The sequence below is a fragment of the Humulus lupulus genome, chromosome 3, assembly GCF_963169125.1.
Source record: "Humulus lupulus chromosome 3, drHumLupu1.1, whole genome shotgun sequence".
Taxonomy (NCBI): Eukaryota; Viridiplantae; Streptophyta; class Magnoliopsida; order Rosales; family Cannabaceae; genus Humulus; species Humulus lupulus.
In genome coordinates, this window is record NC_084795.1 from 91,218,508 (window position 1) to 91,246,437 (window position 27,930).

At 32.9% G+C, this 27,930-nt stretch overlaps 1 protein-coding gene across 1 annotated transcript; it reads right to left on the reverse strand.

Annotated features, from left to right (window-relative positions):
* Positions 1-12,048: 12,048 nt before the first annotated feature.
* LOC133824668 (flocculation protein FLO11-like) lies at positions 12,049-13,278 on the reverse strand. The gene has a single exon (XM_062257630.1). The coding sequence runs from the start codon at positions 13,276-13,278 to the stop codon at positions 12,169-12,171; it is 1,110 nt and encodes a 369-aa protein (XP_062113614.1). The 3' UTR covers positions 12,049-12,168.
* Positions 13,279-27,930: the final 14,652 nt, after the last annotated feature.

Consider the following 27,930-nt stretch of genomic DNA (forward strand, 5'->3'; position numbering starts at 1 on the left):
ACCATAACCTCGAAGAAAGTCTTAGAATTTGTGGTGAAGAATATCATATGTCGATTTGGTCTACCAAAGTAGATAGTCTCAAACAATGGGACTCAATTCGACAGTGATATGTTCACCGACTTTTGTACGAGGCATGGAATCACAAAGAGCTTTTCCTCAGTAGCACACCCCCAAGCTAATGGTCAAGTAGAAGCAGTGAACAAGACTATCAAAGAAACTTTGAAGAAACGCCTTGAACAAGCCAAAGGAGCCTGGCAGAATTACTTCCGGAGGTCCTATGGTCACATCGAACAGCGACAGGCCATACCTCATTCTCTTTGGCATTTGGTCATGAAGCCATGTTGCCAGTTGAACTCACTCCCCCATCGCATAGACGAAATACATATGACCAAGGGAGGAACCATCAACTAATAGAAGAGTCGCTCGATTTAATCAAAGAAAGACGAGAAAAGGCAAGCCTCAGAGTAGCAGCACATCAACAAAAAGTGGCCAAATACTTCAACTCCAGAGTGAAAGATTCAAAATTCCAAGTTGGAGACTTAATACTCAGGAGGTTGTTCCTAAACATTAAGGAAACTGCAGCAGGGGTACTAGGACCTAATTGGGAAGGGTCATACCTTGTGGAGGAGGTGATCCCACTAGGGACATACAAAATAGCTCGAATGAATGGAGAACTAATCAAAAAATACTGGAATGGCGAACACCTCCGCCGGTACTATCAGTGAAGCTGTTCAGCAGCGACACGAGTTTTAATTTGCAAGTTTATTATTTTCAAATTATCTATGTAACAACCATTGTGCTTCAATGAATAAATTTAATTTCTTAAGTTTCTCTTAATTCTTTAAATTACATTCAACAAGGGGCAGGTCCTAGGACCTTGTCGCCAAATTAATAGATCATGTTCAATCTTGGTTCTTGAGGAGCCTATCTACCCATACAATCTAAAAGAGAGACAGGTCCTAGGACCTTGTCACCAAATTAATGGATCATGTTCGATATTGGTTCTTGAGGAGCCTATCAACCCACGCGATCAACAAGAAAGACAAGTCCTAGGACCTTGTCGTCAAATTTTGGATCATGTTCGATCTTGGTTCTTGAGGAGCTTATCGACCCAAACGATCCAAACAAGAGACTGGATTGAGGACCTTGTCGCCAATTTATTTGATCATGTTCGATCTTAATTCTTGAGGAACCTATCGACCTATACGATCAACAAAAGAGACTCGTTTGACGACTAGTCACCATTATTTGATCACATTCAATCCTCGTTCTTGAGGAACCTATCGACCCATACGATCAAAAAAGAGACTGGTCCGAAGACCAGTCACCATCATCAAATCATAATCGAATCTGGTCCTTGAGGGACTGATCGATAATTTGATCTAAGGCTCGTTACAGACTCAATTAGCCCATCTAGACGCGGTTGGTCCAACTTAGACACTTCTTTCTACAATCATTATAACAAGTACACGAGAGTTTACGTAGATCATGATCGACACTTGCTACACAATCTGCATCTGTGTATAGGTATCATTACACTGAGTATGAAACCATCACCTGACTACCAATGAGGGACAATCATTTGCTGCTTGCATCATTGAGTGAAAAGGATAGTACTGTGTATCTAAACGCTCGAAGCAAGGCATGGTCAAGTAGCTAGTGACGAAGGCTTTTAAACCCATGATCACTTGGGGGGCATATAGTACATACCGATCGGGGTATACACAAGCAATGAGGACGTAACCTTATGTTAGAGAATATATGTTATTGCTCAATGGAAAAGTGGAAAAACCAAAATACAACTTTATGCAAAAAATACAATAGACAATGTAGTTGATTAAATAAATATTACAACTCAATTGCTCAAAATACAAGTAAATAGAAATAAGAGAAGGAAGAGAATTATAAGAACTAAAACCCTAAAACAAAAGATACCAATGAATATGTAAATAGAAATAGAAGAAGAGGATTATAAACTCAATACACCAATAATACAAGAAGAACAACAGAATGAAAAGATCAATGAAAAAAACAAACTCTCACACAACCAAAGTATAGAGTAGTGGGGATCACCAACTTGAACAAGGTTAAAAACCTTTGTCCAAAAGCTTATTTCCCCCTATTCTCTAAGCACTAAGGGATCTCTCTAGGAAATAGCTCTCTAGAATTATCAAGCCTCTATGTGTATTTTCCAGCCAAGTGCTTTGTGGATGGAAAATGGTGTGTCTTACAAGTGAGCATTAGGCTCCTATTTATAGAGTTTGAGATACCCCTTTGAATTTCAAATTCCACCAACCCCCATGGCTGTTACCAATGTTTAATTGGATGTTTGTGGAATTAAAATGGAGATTTGGGAGTTATTTGGGATGTTAGAACCATTCAATTTGGAAAAAACTGAAAATTCAAATAGGCTGTCAGCCTCACTGGCCGCGCCCAGGATCATCAGTGGCCACGGCCACTGGCCTCTGTCCCCCAGGCCGCGGCCACAGGCAATTTTGAGCACAAAAAAGTCATTTTTCCAAAACGTTCCAAAACGTCCCAAATCCTTTCCCACATGATTGTGTAACCTCCAAACACCTATTGGGAGTTAAAAACATGTCTCCAACAGCCATATTTCATTATGGCTTTATGAAATCCAATCTCAAATGTGTAACATTTAATATACACATTATTTGGGTAATATTTGGGAGTTACAAATTTGTAACTGATTTTGTAACTCCAAAATATGTCACATTTGGGCACACACATGTGTCTAATTTTTGTGACTCTCAATAATATGTTACAAGGTGTGAAAAATCACATTTGTGTGACAAATCACATTTTGTCAGATTATTTAATCTAATATTATATTATATGAAATAATATAACACCTTAAGTATTAAGCATGCTCAAGTTTTTCTAGGACATTTTTTCAACATATGTTCCAAAAATGAAAAAAACAAAAACAACAAAGGCATTGGTGAGGAGACTCCTAGCCATGTCCCTTATAGGGTGGTCGGCCAATCCATCAACCTATAGGGTGGTCGGCCTATCACCCATGGGGTGGTTGACCTGACCTGTTTTGTTCATGGTACTTGGTGAAGTATCATACTACTCACATTACCATGGTTGTTAGCATGAAAAACATAAAATAGTAAGGTTAGTATGGCACGTGAAATACATGTGTTCAGAGTATACTGATACATAAACCAATGAGGGTTGTGAGTTGATATACTTAGTAAGCATTGGAAATAAAAAATTTCAATCAATACATTGAGTACTCATAACAAAAAAGCATAAAGGCATAAAATGTCATATGTCAAAATTGTCAAGTACAAGGTGCCCCACCAATGGAATGAAAGGAAAGACAGAGTAAAATACCAAAAGAAGACTAACTAGGGCAAGGAGTATCATCTGAAAGACCACTCTGAGCCTCGGCAACCTCACGAGCCAGACACTTCCTAAGCTCTTTCACTTGCATCTTCTCAAGAAGGAAATCCAAGTTTAGATCTTTGTTGGACTTCCAGATCAAGTAGAAGCAATAGAAAGTTGTCTCTGAATACTCCTCTCGAGCCTTGTCCCGAGAAACCTTGACCTCTTGCTCCTTCTCGACAAGAGCATCCTTCTGCAATTGGTCCATGTCAACAATTAGCTTTTCTTTCTTAGCTTCAGACTATTGGAACTGATCGGCAAGTTTCCCCTCCATCTGGGTTATCTTGAGAGTCAACTCCATCACTTCTTGTTGTTTGAGCTCCACGGTATTGCGGAGAGTGTTGATCTCTTCATCCTTCAAAGCAATTTCCGCATCCCTAGAGCCAAGAACGTGCCTAAGGTCCAGCACCTCCTAGCGGACAACTTCTAGCTCAGAATGAAGGTTGGAAAGCATAGAGGTATACTCTACAGACCTATCACGGACATGGGAGACCAACATCAGTGCCTACAAAAAACATACAAATGTTAGATAAATGTCAGCACACAAGCTAACGAGACAAGAAGAAAACTGTAAAGGACTTACATTTTGAATGTCAAGGAGTGACTTCGTGAGGATGGTGCTCACATCCTCATTCTTAATCCCATTAAAAGTCATTTTTGTCTGCTCCAGATGGGATGCTCGGTCCATGATGGCACCTAGGTTCCATATGGCAGACTGGTGTGGCTCAGATTAGGGAGCAGGTGCAAAACAGGAGGCACCCGCAATGGTGAAAATGGGAGGAACCAGTGTAGGCAAGGATGGCTCTACCTCTGCGATAGGACTAGACGCCAAAGGATTTGGAGGAGGCACCTCGGGAGGAACCTCCATTATCGACTCAGCCTTAACCCTGGCCTCAGACAGAAGGACTGGCCTCGGTGGGATTCGACCTCTGCTGGGTATGGACAAAGCCGAACATGTCTGAACCTGCAAAAGAATATCAAATGTTAGAATGATATCAAGCACATATGAATCATAAAATAAAGGTGATAAAGTGTCGAACCTTCTGAATGAGATTTGGGCTCGAACATAGTATCATCAAATTCATCCAAAGCAAGCAATGAGTATGCAAAAAATGCCCCCACCTCATCACCCTCATGTCCAACTAGCACAGGAAAAGAGGGTACCTCCTCAACATGAATAGGTCCCGGGGAGTCTATGGCGTTCACAGGCTCAGGACTATCTTCATCTGAAACATCGACTATAGTAGGAGGAAACAGCCCGACCTTCCTAAGGTTCTCTAAAGCAACGAGGGTCTTGACATTCTTCTCCTCAGGGGTCATGGCAATCAATGCCTTGGCCCTAACTATCATAGCCTGAGTTGGGAGCGATCTATAAAAAGGCCTGACGTGCTTAAAATAGGAGTAGTTGGCCTCTACATCCTTAGTGAAGAAATAGTTGTTAGCAAATCTAAATTCCTTGTTATTTCCATAGATCTCTTCCAAGAAGGTGTCAGTACCCTCGCTCGTAATATGGTGGAAATGGAAATACACTGAGTTGTGCTGAGAAGGGTTCGTCTTCAGATCGAATAAGTAGTGGATCTCATGAGGTACTAGAGCAGCCCATTTTCTGTGATGATAGACCATGTACAATGCAGATAACATCAAGATCGCATTAGGAGCCAGCTAAGAAGGAAAAATACCGAAATAATCCGCCACACTCCGGAAGTATGGATGAAGAGGAAGTAGGGCACCAAACTTGATGGCAGAGCGTGTCCAGGCGCACATACCCAAAGGTGGGTCCTCAGATTTGTCGTTTGGACCAAGGATAGTAATAGAAATGCCAGAGAGGTCAAAGGTCTTCCTTAAGTTCTTTAGCTTCTCTTCAGTCATATCCGAGGTAGCCCCCTTGAACCAAAGAACCTCGTAATCAGTAGGGCGAGGCTTCTCAACCGATTTCCATATGATCTCACTGGCAAAGGTGGTCCCAGAATCTGATGAATGGTACTCTTTTTGTCGTCTATTCTTCTGCTGCACAACTGGCAAGACTATCTTTCTCTTGGAAGAAGAACGAACCACCTTAGGTCATAACCTGTGAATAGAACGCTCCTGAGGGTAAGTAACCTGGTGATGAGAGCCCTCGGTATGTTCTCGTTGAGAAGAAGAGTGATGGGGAAGCCGAATGGAAGTCGCCCAGGGAGAGTGGTGGTCGGCCTATGCTAAGGTTTGGGCCGACCACCCAGGACTGGGGATCCTAGAAACTGCCCAGGGCATGGAATCCAGTATAAAGTTGAATTTTGTAACCTTGGAAATCGCCCAGTCCATAGGAGTACAATCTGGGGTTGGATTGTGTAACCTTAGAAATTGCCCAGCTAAGGAAGTCCTTGGGGGCGGTCGGCCCATGATGGAAACCCTAGGGTGCTCGACCCATGATGGGTTATGTTGACCTGGAAGTCGCACAAGGCTAGGGAAATCATAGACTTGATTCAAACAAGTCAATTATTTTGGATCATAATAAAACAAAACAAGGAGATTCAGACAGATTCCTCAAAGATTCAAAGTATTTATTTTAAATCTAAGCACATTTAATTTGAATGATGTAAAGATTAGGAGAAAATACTTACCCAAGTGAAGATCTGAGTTTGATGAAGAATTGAAGAAATCACGCTCGGAGAACCCTACAGCTTAGGTACACAGAGCAGAGAAATGAGAAGCGAATACCCTACTTATAGCCTCTCAGGCTAACCATATATTTTTAGGAATTCAAAATCCTTGAAAAATATTTGGTATTGTTAAAAATTCAAGTTCCTTGAAAAATATCTTATAATTTTAGGAATTCAAATTCCTTGAAAAACATTTTGTATTTTTAGGACTTCAAAATTCCTTGAAAATATATATAATATTTTTAGGAATTCAAATTCATTGAAAAATATTTTGTATTTTTAGGAATTAATATCCTTGAAAAATATATTATATTTTTAAGACTTCAAAATTCCTTGAAAAATATATTATATTTTTAGGACCTCATAATTTTCTTGAAAAATATATTACATTTTAGGAAATTAATTTTCCTTGAAAAATATAATTATTTTAAGAATTACAATTATCCTTGAAAAATTCGTGTTGAGTAAATTATCGATAATTAATAAAAGTACTACATAATGTCTCGAAGGACTTTGCTGTTAAAGTACTACTACGATATGTTTCTTGGGCCAGATCAAGTTTACCGTAATGTTGATCACATCACGATAAACTTGGGGGGGAAATGTTATCCCTAAAAAATCCAGAGATGACGTGGCAAATGAGAAAGCAACACATGGCATCACAAATCAGGGAAAACGGCGAAGTATTGAAAAAAGATTGATGAGCAAAAAAGATAGGTCCAGGACCTATAGAAAGTCAACCAGGCCTAAACCCCTAGGGGTGGTCGGCCTAAGCATGCCCAAGAATCCCTTAGGGTAGTCGGCCCACCCTATCCTTCATAGGGTGGTCGACCTACACTCCCAAAGACACTTCATTGGGTAAAACTCACGCTTGTTCAAACTAAGATCAACATGCCTATCACCCAGCAGATCAATAGGCCTAGCACCCAGAAGATCACAGATCTAGCACCCAGAGGACCAACGGGTCTAGCACCCAAGCTCTAAAGGGTCGTCGAGCCTAGCACCTAAGTCTCATAAACTAATCAAGACTTATCATTTTATCGAAGGTCTCAATCGTGCATTATTGACCATGATCCAGAGAAGACAATGGGAAGACCCACGATCTCATAATCATGGGAGGGTGGACACGTATCTTCACTCCCAATGATCATGTACCAAAGCACGATCCCCACTCTTACTGATCATGTAACAGCCCCTGGGTACTGTAAATAAAGGACCTAGGGCTTCATTTCAGGAGATCTCTTTTTCTGGAATTTTTGGATCGATCTTTTGGACAAACTTGTGAGGAGTGAACTCTAAGTTGATCTTTGTAATTTTCTATCGAGCGATTCAATAATAAAGACTAAGTGGATTAGGTTATTACTGTTCAGGAGAACAAGGCTGGATCACTATAAATTCTTGTGTGTTTTTGTTTAGATATTTGTACTCTACCATATATTAGATTCATTTCGTTCAAAATGTGTCGTATATTGTACATATGACCATTGGCCAATTTCACAGGTCAACAACAACGTTGACCATAGGTCAATTCAATCTTAATTATGAGTGATTAATATTCTACTAGTTGTATTATTCAAGTCTTTTGATTTGTTCGTTATCAACTTACCCTACAGACTAGCTCATACTTACATATTAGAGATTTGGTAGTATAATTGAGCGGGAGTATTTATCATAGATATGAAATCTATAACTTCTGTTTAAGAAGTGAAATGATGATTTCCTTATAGCTTGGTTCAAGTGTTAAATGATAGAGTACTCATTTCTGTAATTAAATTTACGGAAATATCATTTACAAGGAACTTAGTGGGAGTTAAAGATAAAATACCAATGAGGGGTAAAATGGTAATTTACACCGTCTCATTAGTAGTTCATCTATAGAGGATTGAATGACGACTATGGTTATAACAATGGATAACGTATTTACATTTGATGTAAAACATTTTATGAATTCAAGAGTGCAATTCCGAGTCTATAGTGGAATCACAAGAAACTAATTAGGTAGTGAGATTATTTGTTATAAATAAATAATCCCGAGAAATTCAAGAGTGCAATTTTGAGTCTATAGTGGAATCATGATAAATTAATAATGTAGTGAGATTATTTGTTATAAATAAACTCACGGTAATTTATTAGAGCTTGAGTTCATGGATCTATGGTCCCCATGTCATCTCTTATCAAAATGAACCTAGTAGTCTTGATAATTAATTTAATTATTAATTATAAAAATATCATGTTGACTTGGTCAATGAAAATAAATAATGTTAAATTATTTATTGATATTTTGTGAAAAATGAAATAGAAGAAACTTTGAGGTTTTTATTGCAAAGTCAAAAAGAGAGTATTATAGCCAATTGGGATAATTTTGTTTATATCGATAAATTGGTATTATATTAATAAAATGAATTAAATAAATGTCAAAATTATAATTGGTTAATTTTTACAAGTTTTAATTAATTATAATTATTAAATAATTAAAAAAAATGGGTAACTAAAACCTATTTTATGTCCTCGCTAATTTCCTGTATATACTAGTGTTATAGAATGCATTGAAAAAGATTAATTTAGCAAGGTAAAAATTCACTACTAATATTCTATACCTAGCCGTCCACTCTCTCTTATTTTTCTCTCTAGGAAATCTCTTCTCACATGTTGAGACTTGCCCACACAAACACTAGGTTGTTTTAGAGAAAGACTTGGAAGATTGTGGTTTTGTTTAAAAGCGGTTTGGATTCCTTGCAATACCTAGCATTCAATAAGGACAAAAGGTTAGGGAATCCAAAGGGTGTAATCATTATTCCGCTACGCATCTCGCAAGTACTCTAATGGTTGTATATTATATTTACGAATCTCTGTATGAAAATCACTTCTATGCATGTATTTACGTTTTCTATTGTATGTTATTTTGTGCAATAGGGAGCATGCATATAGACTAAATGAGATCATACAATTATTAGTTCAACTATCTAGAAAAATAAACCTAAGAATTAATTTGTTGCTGATCATTTCACTTCTTGCTAGAAGGTATAGATGTTCATATCTACGATTAACACTCCCACTCAATTATACTACCAAGTCCCCATGATGTAAGTATGGGCTAGTCCGTAGGGTAGGCTAGTAACAAACAAATCAAAAGACTTGAATAATACAATTAGTTAGAATACTAACCATTCAGAATTGAGATTGAATTGACCTATGGTCAACTTGATGATATGACTATATTAGATAATAAATGTACATTTACTTATCAATCTAAAGTCAATATCGGTCCAGTCCGATGTAACAAATACATCTGATCTTTTCTACTTTGTTAATGTTCTGGAAAGAACATAACACTACAATGTGTAAGTAGACCATATTGTAGATTCGCAAGTCAGTGTAAATCTTGTGCACTGACTAATCTTAGGACTAACTTATTTTTGTACATATAATCATTTTTATACTCCACTGTGATTATGTCACTATAAATATGATTATCTATATGCTCGGGATTTAATAGAAGTTTATATTCAACAAATAATCATAAAAATAAAACATGTGAGCAAAGTGATTAACCAAGTCAAAAATGATTTCTGTTATTTTATTGATAATAAAATGAGATTACAAAGAAATTGAGTTTTAATCAAGACATAAAACCCCAACACCAACATCTTATTTATAGTGCATGCACCATCATTAAGTCTAACCAATAACATTAGAGTTTTTGAACACATCATTTGAAGCTAAAATATGTAACTGTATTAACTCGTCAAGAGATGCATTGTCTGCCAGGCGATGCGTTGCCTGCAACATCTCATTTAGGTTTCAATTTTTAGGCGATGCATCGCCTAAAATGAGGCGATGCAACACCAAATAGGCATATCTAACTTCTCAAAAGTGACCATATAAACACCTCCAAATGCTCCCAAACTTTTTGGGCATGCTTAGATGTCTCATTGTATCACTTTAGACCCATAAAAATCAATTATAGATGCCTACAACAAAATCTCATATTTTTACTTCAACTAAAGTAAAAATCATTAAAGTGTTTTACACCACTTTGTGCAGACTACTTAACCATTATATTTAACCAACAACCAACAAGCTCAACGTGAGATCAAGGAGTTGAAGAAATTGTGAGCATAAATGATGATGAAGATGATTGAGTTTGATGAGTAAATGATTCGTGGATTCGAAAAAGAGAAGTAACAAAATTGTAAAAGTAACCAAATCTTAAAAGCGATACTTTCTTTTAATATTATTTTCAATTTAAAAGGTCCAAGAAAGTATCAAAACAAGACATGTTTCAAAAAGTAACATATACAACAAGTTGCTAGTAATCAAAAGAATAAGTTTTCTTTGTTTAGTTCTAAAAGTTACCATAAAATAACCTAAATAATATAAGTCATGTTTAAAAGTAACTAAAATAATACGTTAACAAAAGTAACCAAAATAATAAATTAAAAAAATTACTAAACTAATAAGTTATTAAAAGGTAACAAAATAATAAGTTACCAAATAGCAACTAAAGTAAAAAAATTAGCAAATGTCACTCAAATAGTAAGTCCTGTTTTTCTTTTTGTCGCAACAGTAAGTCATGTTTTGAAAAGTAATCAATAAGTATCTAAAGTAGTTTAATAAGTAACTTAAAAATTCCAGAATTAATAGAAAATACAGAGCGTCATTTTTTTTCTCTTTTTACGTGATGAGCTAGCAGTATACCACAATTTGTGAGATTCATCACCACAATTTGTGGGATTTGTTTTGGCTAAATGAACCTACAAGATTATCTATCACCAAGAAAAAATATTAGTTTATCCTACCATGAACTCTCTATAAAATGTTACAGTTAATTGATATGACATAAAGTCTATTTGCATTTTCAATTATGAAATAAAATTATAAAATGTGTAATGAAAAATTATAATCTAAACATTTTTTCTCATAGGTAAGTCAAGAATCTAAAAGGAATTAAAGTATTGGGAGTAATGTTATGCTATGGTTATGGTTATGGATATAAATGATGATGTGGAGCTGAAGAGATTTTCCAAAATTCACTCTATGATCCACAACAAGTTCTACAACAATAAGGATGCCAAGAACAACACCAAGTTGGCGAGCACCAAGAGAAGCAAGGACACCAACGTTTGAAAGCTGAATTCGAAGTGTGTAGAGCCACCAACGCATCCTGGGCAGGATGCAGCTGCCCAGTCTCTGGCCTCGTAGATTCACTTTTCATGCTTCCTGGTAAACTGTATGAATTCAAAATTACTATGTTAAAGTCATTACTACCTGTGAAATGAGTAATGAAATAATTGCATAGCATTTTCACAAACATTTAAGGCATTGCAAAACCAAGGTGAAAGGGGAAAACCACATTCTCAAGTAAAGAAATGGTAATCACACAATATTGAATTGGACATGGAAAGAGGATTTTCTATATTATGTTTAGCAGAGTCTAAATATATGTATATATATATATATATATAGATGGCAGAGAAAGATGCGTACATGGAAGTAGAATGACAACACATTCTTATTTTGCTACAGTTCCAACCATAGCAGAACGCCCAACTACAATTCGAACAGTAGCAGCTTTGCCATGAAAATTGGCACCTTGGCCATCTAAAGTAGCAGAACACCCAACTACAATTAGAAAAGTAGCACGATCTCCATGCACACTTCTTGTTTTTCTTTCTGCAACACACAAATGGTATATTCCTTATAGCTAAAGTTTTGGATTTTAGGGAACCTTTCTATCTTCTATCTATCTATCTATCTAGCTGTCTATCTATCTATCTATATTCATTTATGTATTCATGTGTAGTAGACAACAAACATAGAGATCTTTCATTCACTAAGCATGAATTATACAATGTATCCATCTACATTCATTCATGGATTCATGTGGACAAACAAACAAGACGAGCTTTCATCCTTTGATGAGCATATGCATGTATATATAATATGATGCAACATAATCCTATAACTACAAACACATTTTCAAAAGATCAAAGTAACATAGTAGTTGGAAAAGAAATTCACGATTCTTTATTGCATATCTAGTTACACTAGTAGTGAAAATAGCAGGGCATACATAATATCCATGTGAACATCATCAAGAAGAGGAAATGTAGAAGACTTACACTGGGAAGGCAAATGAGCGCACGCTTGCCGCACTCCCGTCAGAATGGTGAGAATGGCTAGAGGAATTAGAGGATACTGCAAAGGGAGCTGTTGGTGCCTTTGTCGTGCTTGCATCGTCTGTTGTTGGCGGCGGCTTTACAGTGTCCTTGACGGTTTTTTCTTTCATTGCACCATCACCAACTGATCCTGCAAACTCATTCTTCACTTCAAAACATTTTCTATTAAGTTCGAGAGTTGGAACTGAAACACAAGGGCTGAACATCACTAATTCATCACCTGATTTGGTAAGTTCTCCAGATTTGGCAACACTATCATTATAAGCAAACAAATTATCTCTGGAGAAACTAGAATTGCCCACATGAATGCTAAACAGCGACTCATTGGATGCCACACTCCATTCCATTGGCGTTGTGGATTTACTTATTTCAAACACAGAAGATGGAATCCTTTTAGGATCATATACACCAAACCGTTCCATTGTTTGTATTGGGGGTGATGACATGCCATGAACATTTGATTCATGAATCATAACATCATCAGAAGAAGATTGAGGTGTCATCAGTACAAGAACCCTAGGGCTCATGCCTTGTATCTCAGATTTTGAAGAGCCACCACTGGAAATGCTGACTTCATCATCTTCTTGTATTGATTCACTACCAACATCTTGTTCGTCAGACTTGCTACATTCATTTGTGTCTACCGGTAAAAGATCTATTGCCAAGTTTGATGATGATGACGATGGTGATGGTGATGGTGAGGATGACGGTGATGGTGAGGATGACGATGACGAGGACGATGACGATGACGATGATGGTGTTGATGAAGACATTATGTGCGGTGTTAAGTACTCATTTCTATCACTCTCATCATGTTCCCCTAATAATTTCTTATTACTTCCACTTACATCTAGTATAAAATCTAATTGAGTATCTAGGGGACTAATGCTTGTAGTGTCATCGGATGTCTCAAGTAGTGGTTGTGATTGCTCAGCCCTTTGGCTCTCAGCAACTGAATCTGATGAAATTTCAAAAAGACAAATGCTTCCGCTTCCATTATCAATTTGCTCTACATTTGTAATGCTTCCATTTTCATGTTCCAAGTCCATAGCTGAAACATTCAAATCGTGAGAATAAGTTTCAAAACTCAAACAAGGGTCATAGATATCAATTTTAATAAACCAACACAACTAGCATTATTAATATAAAAAATTTACCTTATAAAAAATCATACGAATTGGATATATTTTCCAGATAAGGGCTGGCGCATGTCTATATACACATTAAGATATTATATGAAGTGTATGTTACATTATTAACTCCTGAAATCTAAATTTGAGAACGAGTTCATTATAAACGATTAAGTTTTTATGCATTTAAATTTATAATTTATGAAAAAGTCAAAAATATTTGATGGCACTATTTATGAACCTTCAAATCCATATGCATTTCAAAATCAAGAAAAGCCTAAGTTAAATTTTCTTTAATAAAAAGACATAAACTTGTAGTTTATTGAATAAATTCATTTTTTGTTCAAAGATAATGCAAGAGAGAGACTCACTTGATTATAAAACAGTACAAACTCAAGAGAGAGACTTACTTGCTGGCATCGATGATTGGCACCTTAGTTCACCTCAAATGCATCACCATCTTCCTATAAATACATATATGTAAAGAAATAAATATTTTTAAATCATAAATGCAAGGAGAACATTTTTTTATTTAATTATTTTTCAGTTATTTTTTATACCATTACAGATTTGAAAGAAAACATAAATATATATATATATTTGTATTTATGACATAGTAATAAAAATAATGATGGCGATTAATCAAAATTCTCAGTGGTAAATTGAAGAGGTTTATGTGGGGAAACATATGCCATACAAGTATGGAAGAAATTTCAAGTTCTCTGTAAGTAGCTTTGTACAAATTTGGTGCTATCTTAAGTACTTTCTACAATTCTTACTTGATAGTTTGAAACGGTGTCGTACGTGTTTGTTTATCCCATATTTTGCGCCAAGTCCTCTAGTTATGTTTGGATTTGTGAATGACACGTTTTTCATCACATTTGTCATTTACTCATTTTGAAAAGAAAAAAAATAGGAAATAAAAAAAGTCACTTATTCTTCAAATAAACTTTTTTCTTTTTATTAATCTTTATTTGATTAGATTTAGAAGAGTAATTATTGTCCAAAAAAACAAGATTTATAAGAATAATAAAATAAGAGATCTATACTAAAATGTGAATAAATATAAAATATTAAAATTTCCTCGAACTTTTCAAGAGAAATTGAGGCACTGTTCCCTTCAGAATTTTAGATAAATAAATTTATATTTCCAATATTTAAGGGTAATAAATGCAATACCTAAAATAAATGTTGGAAATTAATGAATAAATTATCAGACTATAATCAAAATTATTGTCTTTCAACAGTAGAAAAATTTATATCAACATTATTTAGATGAGTGCCCAATGTAGCTCTCTATCATCTTCACATAAAAAATGTTATAAGTGAACAATAAAGATGTTAGCGAGACTAAATCAACAAAGAATAATACATCTTTATGAATTAATTTTTTTTTTTAAAAAAAAAACTTAGTCAAATATTCTCTAAAATAATTATTGATATCTAGAATAGTTTTCAGCTACGACAAAACTAGATGAATTTCATAGGTGAAGTCTTTTTGGAATGATATTTGGCCAAGTATCTAAAGAATGATATTTTACTTAAGGTATGAATCAAATTTTTTCAATAAAAAATTGTATTTATTAAAATCAATGATGTGTAGATACAAAGTATCTATTATAAATATAATATTAAAATGAAACTGTCAAATCTGATTGATCCATCTCTTAGAATTGTTTGAGTTATTCATAATAATTTTTTTTAAATTACTGCTACACCACCCACATATATATATATATATACAAACAACGTGTAATATGGACGTTTGTTTAATTTTATTTATAGAATTTATTAATTAATTTTATTAAATTTATATTAATGTCATATAAATTTTAAAATAAATATTTTATTTTAATTAAATAATTTATTTATTTTTGTTTGAGTTTATGTTTGTTCTTGTTTTTGAATTTGGGAGTGACAACAAGAGATTATATATTATATATTATACGTTGATTTAAATTTAAGTTTCTTGCTAGTTTTTAAAAAAAAAAATAATTTGTTACTAATTCACATTAGATTATATTATATGTTTAATATGATATTATTCTAATAAGTAAGTTTAAGTTTAATTAAATTTTATTTAAGATATAAAGCGTATGATTTTATTATTTTTAAATAATTATCATTGTAAAATATCTGAAAAATATCTTATTTTAATGTGTTTAATTATTTATTATTTTTAAGTAATTATCATTGTAAAATATTTCAAAAATATCATATTTTAATTTTCTTAATTATTTATTTTATTTTATTTAAGTTTAAGTGTTTACAAACTATCGTTAAATATAAAAATATTCTGTTAAATATAAAAATATTCCGTCAAAGTTAACATTAAAAAAAATAAAAAACCGTTAAAACTAAGAATTTTCGTTATCTACACACTTTTTATATAGAAGAGATATATATCTCTTTATATAAATAGTATATAGATAACAATTTTTTTTTTAATTTTAATTATTTTTTTTTAATTTTAATAAAATATTCTAAATATTTAATAGAATATACTTTTAAAACTCATTAAAAATAAATATTTATTAATTATATTAATATAAATTTAAATTCAAATTCAAATTCAAATATTAAAAAAATATCATTATTATAATAATATATAATACACAATTAAATATTTAATAATTATATTAATATAAATTTAAATATTATTATGATAATAATATATAATCCTAATTTTTTACTAATTAATATGAATTCAACTATTATAAAATATTATTATAATAATAATAATAGTTAATACAAGACTAAATATTTAATGCTTATATTAATATAAATTTAAATATTATAAAAAATCTAGATAATCCTAATTTTTATTAAAAAAAATTATCATTTATATTTATAAAGTTATCATATTATATATATATATATATTAAAATCATAATAATATTTTGGTTTAATTTTTCTTTTAATATGTTTATGTCATTCTTTAAAATATAATGCATGTTGCTTGTATCTAGTATATAAATATATATATCTTGTTTATATAAAAAATCTAGATAATGGAAATTTTTGATTTTAACAGTTTGTTTTGTTAACTTTAACAGAATATTCTAAATATTTAACAGAATATACATCTAAAACTAATTTAAAATAGATGTTTATTAATTATATTAATATAAATTCAAATATTATAAAAATTCATTATTATAATAATATTTAACATAAGACTACATATATAATAATTATATGGGTTTATACCTTTTTGGACCCTGTATTTTTTCCCATTACTTGTTTGGACCCTGTGATTTGACAAATTATTTTTTGGACCCTATGTTTTGTAAAATGGTTAAAATAGAACCCTAAACCCGATTTTGGTCAATGTTTTTTCAACTAAAATCACAAATAATTTACCAAACTAACAATTTAGAACAAAAATAAAATCATTCTGCTTAAAAACTGTGTTGTTATATTCAATTTTTTCTTCATCAAAATTGAGTTTAAGGTTCTAATTTAACCATTTTACAAAACATAGGGTCCAAAAAGAAATTTGTCAAAACACAGGGTCCAAACAGGTAATGAGACAAAACACGGGGTCCAAAAATGTATAAACACTAATTATATTAATATAAATTTAAATTCAAATTCAAGTGTTATAAAATACCATTATTATAATAATATATAATACAAGACTACATATTTAATAATTATATTAATATAAATTTAAGTGTTATAAAATATTATTATGATAATAATATAATCCTGATTATTTACTAATTATATCAATATGAATTCAAATATTATAAAATATTATTATTATAATAATATTCAATACAAGACTAGTTATTTAATACTTATATTAATATAAATTTAATAATTTTAAAATATCATTATAATAATAATATATAATGCATAATCTTAATTTTTATTAAAAAAAATTATCATTTATGTTTCAAAAGGTTATCATATTATATATATATATATATATATATTAAAAAATCATAAATAATATTTTGGTTTATTTTTTCATTTAATATGTTTGTCATTCTTTTATATATAATATTATTTATTTATTTAAAATTTTATATGATAATGATACAAATTTAACAAAAAATATTAATAAATTCTATAAATAAAAATAAACAAACTTGCATTGTAAGCAGCTTGTATCTAGTATATATACATACATATATATATACTAGATACAAACAACGTGCAAATATGCATGTTTGCTTAGTTTTATTTACATAATTTTTTAATTATTTTTATTAAATTTATATTAATATCATATAAATTTAAAATAAATATCTTATTTTAATTAAATAATTTATTTACTTTTGTTTAAGTTTATGTTTGTTCTAGTTTTTGAATTTGAGAGTGACAACAAGATATTATATATTATATGTTTAATGCAATATTAAATATTATACGTTGATTTTAAATTTAAGTTTCTTGCTAATTTTAAAAAAAAAAAAATTTGTTGCTAATTGGCAGTAGATTATATTGTATGTTTAATATGATATTATTCTAATAAGTGAGTTTAATTTCAATTAAATTTTATTTAAGTTATAAAACGTATGGTTTTATTATTTTTAAATAATTATTATTGTAAAACATCTCAAACATATTATATTTTAATTTGTTTAATTATTTATTATTTTTAAATAATTATCATTGTAAAATATCTCAAAAATATTTTTTTTTAATTTTTTAATTATTTATTTTATTTTATTTAAGTTTAAGTATTTACAAACTACCATTAAATATAAGAATATTCTGGTAAATATAAAAATATTTCGTTAAAGTTAACATTAATAAAATAAAAATCTATTAAAACCAAGAATTTTCGTTACGTACACACTTATTATATAGAAGTGATATACTAGGTAAAAGCAACGTGCAATGCACGTTTGCTTAGTTTTAAAGTTGTAAACATAGTCTATAATTTTTATAAAAACCGGTTAATTTTTTTTTATAAAAAATATATATAATATAATGAATTATAATTCTATAGTATATATAAATATTTATATTAATAATCTCTACATATATAACTTCTAAATACAACAATGACATAAATATATATTTACATGACTACATGACATATATATATAAATTATAATAATATTTAAAAAGATTTTAATAATACAAATAAAATAAGAATATAGAAAAATTCATAGTGTTGACAATAGTATATACGCATCAACTATTTTTAGTTTCTAATATATCTCGCAATGTCCTTTGGTGAATTTAATGAAGAAAAAGAGCTCAAATCACTTGATAAAAAATAAACTATCACACAAATTTATAAGATAAAAAAAATGATATGTATGTCTTTATTATTTTTAAATAAATATGATTTAGTTATTTAAAATATCTTAAAAATATCATATTTTAATTAATTAATTTTTGATTAAGTTTATGTTTGTTTTAGTTTTTTAATTTTGTAGTCAACAAGAGATTATATATTATATGTTTAATATAATAGTAATATTATAATAAGTAGATTTTAAATTTAAGTTTATTGCTAGTTGGTAGTAGATTATATTATATTATATGTTTATAATATGATATTAAATTTTATAATACGTGAAGTTTAAGTTTAATTAAATTTTATTTAAGTTATAAAATATATGGTTTTATTATTTTTAAATAATTATTATTGTAAAATATCTTATGTTAATTTGTTTAATTATTTATTTATTTTGATATAAATTTAAATCATTTTTACATTCTACTGTTAAATATAATAATATTTTGTTAAATATAAGAATAATCCGTTAAAGTTTTGAGAAAAAAAAATAAAAAATCGTTAAAATAAAAAACTTTAGTTATCTACACATTTTTTTATATAGAATAAATATTAGAATTGAGCCGAGGAAGTTTTTAAAGAAATGAAACTTGTAAATTTTATTTTATTCATATCTCGCAAGTCATACATTGAAAACTAGTTAGATGAAATACAATAAGGGAGAAATTTTGACATATTTATGTTTTTTTTATTGGTTTGATGCTCTTAAATTTTGTGAAAACCTGCAAGAATATTTCTGCTAAAAATTTCTTTAACTTTTTTTTTTCACTTTCCTGGGCTATATAAATGTAATAGATACAATATCGTTTTACGTACGTTAAACAAAAATATATGGACAATTATATTTGAAAACGAGCTTTCCCATATTTTTAAACATTTATTATCTAACTTAAAAAGCAATATAATTAAATACCAAATTCTGTAATCATAATAGATTCGTAAACTAAGCTAATATAGTAAAAACTCGATCCATGCATATTATTGACAAACCTGTGACAGATGTGACGACAACCAATGGTGGCGACCGGCGACCGGCGACCGACGATACAACAACAAACTCCAATTGGGACTTGGCTTTATGATATATATATATATGCACACACACTAAAGAATATTCATGGCCCTTTGGATTTAGAAACTAAAAGAAAAAAACCATCTGGTTTGTATGGATATGTATTAGAAAAATGTGTGTAAACAAAATCATTGTATTGTTTTACGGGGGACTTTGATCATTGACAATAAAAGGAATGTGATACAAGTGTGAAGAGAAATTTAATATATAAAAAATATATTTTACATGTATATAGTTAATAAGATATATGAACAGTTTTGTTAATGATGATAATGGTGATAATTAATGGAAAGCTGGGAGAGTGTGCGAATGATAAGAGATTGGCTGGCATAACCCCCAACTTTGATGGTGGCCGATATTAGTGGTGCTCCCTTAAAGTACCTATTCTTTGTTACATATACCTCTGCTAATATTAGATAAATTATTTGCGATTTAATTGCGTTATTCATTTTATTTGTGTTTGTTGTACTTGTAAGTTGTATATAATTGTTAGTTGTGGTCCCTTGCCATAATTATTCTTAAATTTGCATGAGTATTTGATCACCCTTATATTTTTTTCTTTTCAATACGAACATTATTAGGTTTAATTAATAAATAAATAAGGCTCATAGTCAACTAATACAATACAAGGGGCTTGGATAATAATAGTCCCAAACTTAGAAACTAATTAGACAAATGCCTCCCTTTTGAAAATTAAAAAAAATGGCCAAATAGAACCAATTAGAGTAAGAAAATTACAAAAATATCCTTACATTCAAAATCCCTAATTTTTTACATTCACGAGTTTTCACTTTTCACCTTTCACCTCTTTCAACTTTAATATCACCACCATCAATCATCGCCAACATCTCTGATCACCATCATCGTTGACATCTCCGACCACCATCATCGCCGAAGACCGAAACTAAGTCACTCACCTTGTTGACATCGTTTTTTGTCAACTTAAATCGTAGAGCAATTAAACAACGTGAACTATGAAGCAAATGAATAAAGAAGAAAAGCAAGATGATTTTTACGTGGTTCAGCAGTTAACTCTGCCTAGTCCACGAGTCTATGTTATTGAGACTTAGAGATTTTTGGAAATTCTTCAGAGATGAATTACCCAGAGCTTCCTCTCCAGCCAAAACAAATCGATCCTTTACAAGTGGTCATTCCCCCTCTATTTATAGGGGAGGTTACAAAGTTCATTCCCACATATTTCGGGAAGATATTCTGCATATCAATTTAAATAATGACATTAAATGTAATATCTCCTATATACATGGAAACGTCCCATAAGAATCGGGAACGGATAACAGACTAAATGATATCCCTTAAATATTGGGATTATACAACAATAAATGTGTTCATACGTAACGGGCTATCCCAGGCGACTCATTGGGTCTTCGAGATCAGCAATCGGCCTTATGGCTGTCAAGACTTATGGTACTGCTATGAGTTTGCCACCCTTCTTCAGGACATGCTCGGAGTAGATAGACACTGTCGAAGCTATCACACTCGAGCTTGCACTTCCCAAGCTTGGACTGTTTAATCCGAAGACAATCGATAACTGATGTATCCTAACCTCGTGTTATTTCGAACTCACACATCTTTGAGGTCGTTGTTTTACTTCAGATATCTTACAGCTAGACCATACAATGTTTTCATACATTTCAAGCTCACACTTGACGAGCCCAGTCTTTGAGGTCCTACCTCTGGTCTCGAAATCTGGGTGTAACATTTTGCCCCCTCAAAAGTATCAGTTCGAATCCTATGAGAAGGAAACTTTTGAACTGCTCCTCTTGGAAACTGTACCATTAAAAACACTTGAGTGTGGACACGCGTCAACCAGGTACTGGATGGTCAGAGTACTTGAGTGCTTTTGATAGCACACGCACGTCCATCTGCCTGCCACCTTTATGGCGTCAGTCTTCAATTTGTCCATGGCCATTCGATCAAATATTGAAATTGGCCAATGGTCTAGATCACCTCGCCGTTTGGTATCCTCTGGGGCTTATAAAAGTGTCATCATCTTCTTCATTTTAACACTACGTTTTCAAGCTTTCGCAGAGAGAAAAGAAGAAAAAAACCAGAAACCAGTTCTTGCATGTTCTCCAAGCCCAAAAGATAGAGCAACGTTGGCCTCTTTGGCTCCGTGAGATCGTTTTTGCAACTGCTTATTCGGTCATCAATCTCTCTGTTTTCGCCAGCTACATTGTGTAAATATTTGTTCTTAACTTCGTATGCTCGTGTATATGTTTTATTCTTTCCATGCATGTCTTACGTTGTTGCACTTAAGCACATTTACTAGTTTTGCACTAGAATGCTTTAATCAATACCATGTAGTTTTTAGGCTCTTCTGTTGTTATGGATTTTCCAAACCCAGAATTTGCATGAACGATGCAAATTTGGCTCTTTTACTGGGTTATCTTAATTTCGAATATCATATCGTGTAGACCAAGAAACTGGGTATAGAATTAGGGTTTTCAAATTGCATGTTTCCCAAAAATATCATTTTTTGAGTAACCGCCAACTTTTTTTCCCTAAAAAACCGGGATTCTCAAAGATAAATCCACCTTCCCCTCTTTACGTGGAATACACGCTCCGAGCCTGATCTCGTTCTTTTGATCCAAGTTTTCCTTGTAGCCTCGATTATTCAAGCTTAGCTCGTCTTGATTTTCATTCTTAACCTCTTGCTCGTTTGGCCCTCACCCTTTTGTTCTCTTGCTAGATGCCGCAGAACTCGGAAGAGCGGTGGGGGTCAAAATTTGCGATTCCTTACTCACCGGCAACCCCGAGCCCGGAGTCACCTTTTACTCGGAACCAGGGCTTGATACGGGAGCACGAGCTTAGGTGAGAGAAAGAAGACACCCGAGCTCATTTCCGATGCCAAATTGACGAGGTTGAGGAGAGAAAAAGGAAAAAACTCAGGGTCGCAATCTATCAAGACTCGGACCCCGAGCCCAGACCGATCCCTCTCGACCCTACTCTTAAAGTGATAGTCGCATTCAAACCGGGCGAGCTCAAATTTTCACTGATGGAAGATCCATCAAATCCTCCATCTACCTCGCAACCAACAACCATTCCCACCTCGAGGGGAGAATTTTTCGAGGTCGAGCATTATTGGAGCTCGATTTCATCATTAGGGCAGATCTCTGACATCTTGGCCCTCCACAACATTGGACTATCGGGCTCCCTGAGGGGTCGAGCTCTAACATCCCACAAGCGAAGTTGCCATGCCCCGGGAGATGGGAACCCTGGCAACAAGCTGAAGTACGCGGCCTGGAGCCAAGAACACATGAGGGCAGGGGCTTTACTGCCCTTAAATCCCTTTTTCAAGAAATTCTTGGACTTCGTTGGGCTTGCTCCTTTCCAACTCAACACCAATTCGTACAGGGTTTTGTCCGCCCTGAGGTCGCTTTACCACGAGCTCAAGTGGGAAGGACCTTCGCCACAGGAGATCCTGTATCTCTTCTGTTTGAAAAGAAATCCCTCCTGAGCTCGGGGAGGAGACGGCTTCTATTATCTTTCAAGCTATCCCAAGGAGAAGAAAATCTTTGAGGATCTACCCAACCATCCTCCAGATTTCAAGAAGGCTTTCTTTTGGACGGATGGCTTGGCTCCTTGCAGACACTACTCGTTCAGGCGAATTCGTAAGTGCTTAAAAAATTTCTTCTTTTTGTGTTCGAGTTTTTGTTTAGGCTTGCACTAGTCATAACATGTTCATTTTTCCAGCCAACTACCGTCGACCCACTCCCACCAAGGAGATGAAAGAGCACAAGGAGGCTTTGCTCCAACTTCCCTACGGCAGGTGCTCCCTTTCCTATCTTCTTCATTAAGATATGCTTCAAGCCTGCGGCCTTCTGGAGAAGGATAAGTCCGCGTTCGACTGGTCCAACAAAAAATATACCACGTGGGAGTTCGTGCCTCTCCCAACTGGCAGCCTTCCTCCGAGGCAAAATGCTAAGCCGCCGTCCCCAGTTTGATGTCGCAGGAGCCCGCAATCAGGGAATGAGGCCAATGATGAAGCCTCGAGCTCGAGTGAAAGAGGTACGGTCATCCTTAGCTCGAATTTGTGGTCTCCCTCACTACTTAAGCATAAGCCCGACATATTAGTGTTGTGTAAGGATGATAAGGACCATTTTTATGTATGGTCTTGGGTAAATGAGAGGGTTCATAGGTTCGATAGTTGGCTCGGGAAGTATGACACTATGTATAGTCTGAACGAGGTATGGAATGGAATAGTCATTCAATACGGGACAAACAACTATAGAGACTTTTCGAGGTTGACTTCCACTTATAGGGAAGGTACTCCCCCCGCCTCCTCTGAAGATGGGGGAATTACGTGGTCGCTGAGCACGAGCTCGGGGGAGAGTTCCAGTTAGGTTTCTCTCTACTTGTCTTTTTATTCTTTGCCTGTTTGCATCATGCTAACTTTTTTGTCTTGGAATATCTCATAATGTGGTGTAACTTGTGCAGGTGATATGGATTCTGACCTCGACACTGTGCTCGCAAGTGGTGAGGGAGCCCAGAGGTAAGCGCTCGAGGGGCTCACGGAAGTCTGACCGACCCACCAAGGTCCTCAAGAGGACTGAGAAGACACCTCCTCCACCAGCTCCAGCTGCTACGAGCCCGTCTGTGGATCCGACTCCTCAGGTCGAAGCTGTTGGAAATGTGCCCTGAAAGCATATGTAGTAGACATTGTTTTTATGAAATAAATAAATGAATTGAATTTGTTATGCATATATTTTATGGACTATATTATTTTGTGATAATATTAAGTAAATATCAGGAAAATTCCTAAGTTCATATATGTGATCTCAAACACGTATTGGTATGGGAGGATTGTGTTTGAGATAATGAACTTGAATAGTTCGCAGTAAAATAAAGTTATGAAATCTTTAGATTAATTACTGCAAGTACGGATCTAGAATACATGTGATCTAGAGCCGGATCACTAGTGTGGTAGGACACTTTAGTGGGGGTGCTTTATATATTAGAGAATATATAGAACTGGACCGGATATGTTTATTAATACTTAGTTAAATACCGTTTCGAAGTATTAATTAAATATATCAACTGATGATCATATACAAATAGATCTTAATTCTGAAGTTACTATGAACTCCTATTTATGTTATATGAGTTCTTTGATTCACTTGTTAGGGTCTGTCAGAATGATCAGGCTAGAAACTTTTATTTTGGGAACTCATTAATGTAGATGGCTGGGGACATAGTATACAAATATGGAATCTATGCCTTCTCGCAAGAGATTGAATGATGGTTCTCTTAAGGGTTGACTTTTGGGACTGAAAGGTTATTGAGCTCAGATTCATAATTTAGTTATGAATTAACCTTCACTAGTAGAGTCAATGGTACTTAAGGAAACAAGAGATAATTAAAAGGGTAAAACGGTAATTTTATTCCCGATTAATTATGAACCATTATTAGAGGGTCAAGTTGTATGCAATGATTATTTCAATGGACGCTTTATGATTATAAAGTACTCAGTAAATGAAATGTCTATAATTACAAGAGTGCAGTCTCATATTTATAGTGGAATAATCATGAGATTAATAAATTAAGATTATTTAATTAAAGAGTTTAATTAATAATTTCAAATTTATTGGAGCTTGGAATTATAGGTCCATAGGTCCCCATAGCGGCTTTATCAACACTTTTCAAGGTAAGAGTTGATATGAAGGGAAAATAGTTTAAAGACATATTTAAGAAGAAATTTGTTCTTCAGGCCAAATATGCAATTATATGATAATAGTGATTAATTAATTAATTACAAATTAGTTGTAGTTGATAAAATTAATTAATATTTAATTACTGCATAATTTTTGAAATTATATTAAATAATTAAATTAATTTTGAAATTTAATTAAATAATTAATTAATTATAATTTTCGAAATTATAATAAATTAAATATTTATTTTCTAAAATTTTGGATTTAATTAATTGGTAGAATTAATTAAATATCTTTATTTGAGTGGGAGATAATAATCTGATAAGTTCAAATTGGATTTGAATTTAAAAGATTAATATTTATTCAAATAATTAATTATATTTGATAATTAATTTGAATTCAAATTTGAATTAGTTATTAGATTGTTAGATCTTATCTCACAAAATAGTTTGAATAAATAATTAAATAAAAATTGAAAAACCAACATCCCTGAAATTAGGGAGGGCTACACGTGCACACACAGTGGCGTGCACGACAACTTTTAGGGATGGAATTTTCATTTTTATTTATTTAATTAATTAATTAATGGATAATTCAAAATTTGATTTTTAGATTTTTTCATTAATAGAATAATTAATTAATTAAAAAGTAAATTGTAAAATGGTTACAGATTTATTTTTTAAAATTTGAATATTTTCTTTTAAGTATGACTAATCAGAAAAATATTCAGAGAAGTGAGACAACTCAGACTATTCGCTCTGTGAAAAAAATAGAACGATAGTTTTCTCTCCCTGAAAATAAAGAACCAATTCTCAGGCCTATTCTCTTGATCTCATGAGTTGAGTACATCAAGTAGAATCACAAATAAACTATCATTCATTCTCTAAGTGCCCACACATTTCTTGAGGTGTAGAGAACGCTTTGGAAGATCTTGGTGTGAGTACGTGGGAGCGGCTTGGATAGGAAGATCGTTCTAAATACGAAAAGATAGCAAGGACACTTGATAGGCTTCAAGATGTATGATTTCTATTATTATCTTGCTTATGATTAATGTATGTATATTAATGGATCCACATATTTAAAGGTAGTTTAAATATGTTACAAAAATTTTGTTGTACATTGGGCCAACCCCACCACCATTCCGCTGCGTATTAGGAAACTCGTTCCTAACAATTGGTACCAGAGCGGTCATTAATCTCTGCATACATTAATTACTGTGTGGGCATAATATACATTCTTATGTTATTGTAATATACGTGAATGGATGGATGGATGCATGTATGATTATAGTTTGTTCTTAAGGGTCATTAATTATATGGTGTTTTGGGTTTAGGAAATGTTCTTAAAATTCTAGATGAAAAATGTAAGCCATTTTGGGGCATAGGAATTTTTGTAATTTTAAATTTTCTGCGTTAAAATTATTTGAAAATTTTTGTAAGGCCCGAGCCCCGGGTTCCGAGCCCCAAAGCCCGAGCCTCACCCAGCCGAACTGCTGCATGCTGCCTGCCCAAGCGTCCTGCACACCTCGCCCAGCCGAGTGCCCGCGCCCCTGCGCACCTGGCCTGCGCGCCCTTGCGCGTCCCTGCGCATCCGTACCCAACAGCAACCCGTGCACCCCAACCGCATGCCCCATGCCGAGCCACCATATGCAGCCGCCCCTAGGGTTTTAAAACCTAGGACTTGCATCCAAAAATTGTCCATTTAAATTTTGGGCTTAATTAAGTTAACCCATAATTAAAATTGTTTTATTTTGAATTAATTGTATGAGCCCAAATTCAAATTTGGGCCTAATAACTTATCGGGCATCAAACCCAAGTTAATTATTCTTAAAATTTGTTTAAGATAATTAAAAGTTATTTTAATTCAAAATTAAATGGATAAGTGGCTTAATGGATCAAGACTACTTGTGAATGCCCCAAGTAATAGATAGAGATCTATTTAGGTCTTATTTAGTTTCTCACATTTTTGTGTATATTTTTGCAAGTGTTGTAATTTTTCTAGAAATACCCAAGACACCCAGCCCACATTTATTTATTTATTTAGCTAGTATTTATTTAAATGTTTGAATGTGATTAAATTGTTTAATACTTTATCATGCATTTTTTGACATGCCATACATATAACCCACACAATATTTAAAATTGTGCATGCATCTCATATGAGTAGAAACATGCCTTAGGATTGTCCTATGTGATTATATGCTGGTCCATATAATAATAAATCTAGTTTTTAACTAGTTCAAGAGCGGAAACATATTTTAAAAGTTGTTTAATTTCTAGTATTTAATAAAATTATTTTATTAAATTATAAATGATATTCTTAGTAATTATAGAAAAATAAAATTGAACTAATTAGGGCATATTTCTATAATTTTAATTTTGTTTAATTTGATTAGTAATTATTAGAATATCATTTGGTAAAAATAGATCACTTTATTTTTACAACCAATTAAAAAGCATAGGATGTTTTGAGAAAACACATGTTCTAAAATAGTGAGTGGGAGAGGGAGTTATGACAATAACTCCCATGGTCTCCATTATTAGTTAGCACCGAGGTAACATGGAGAG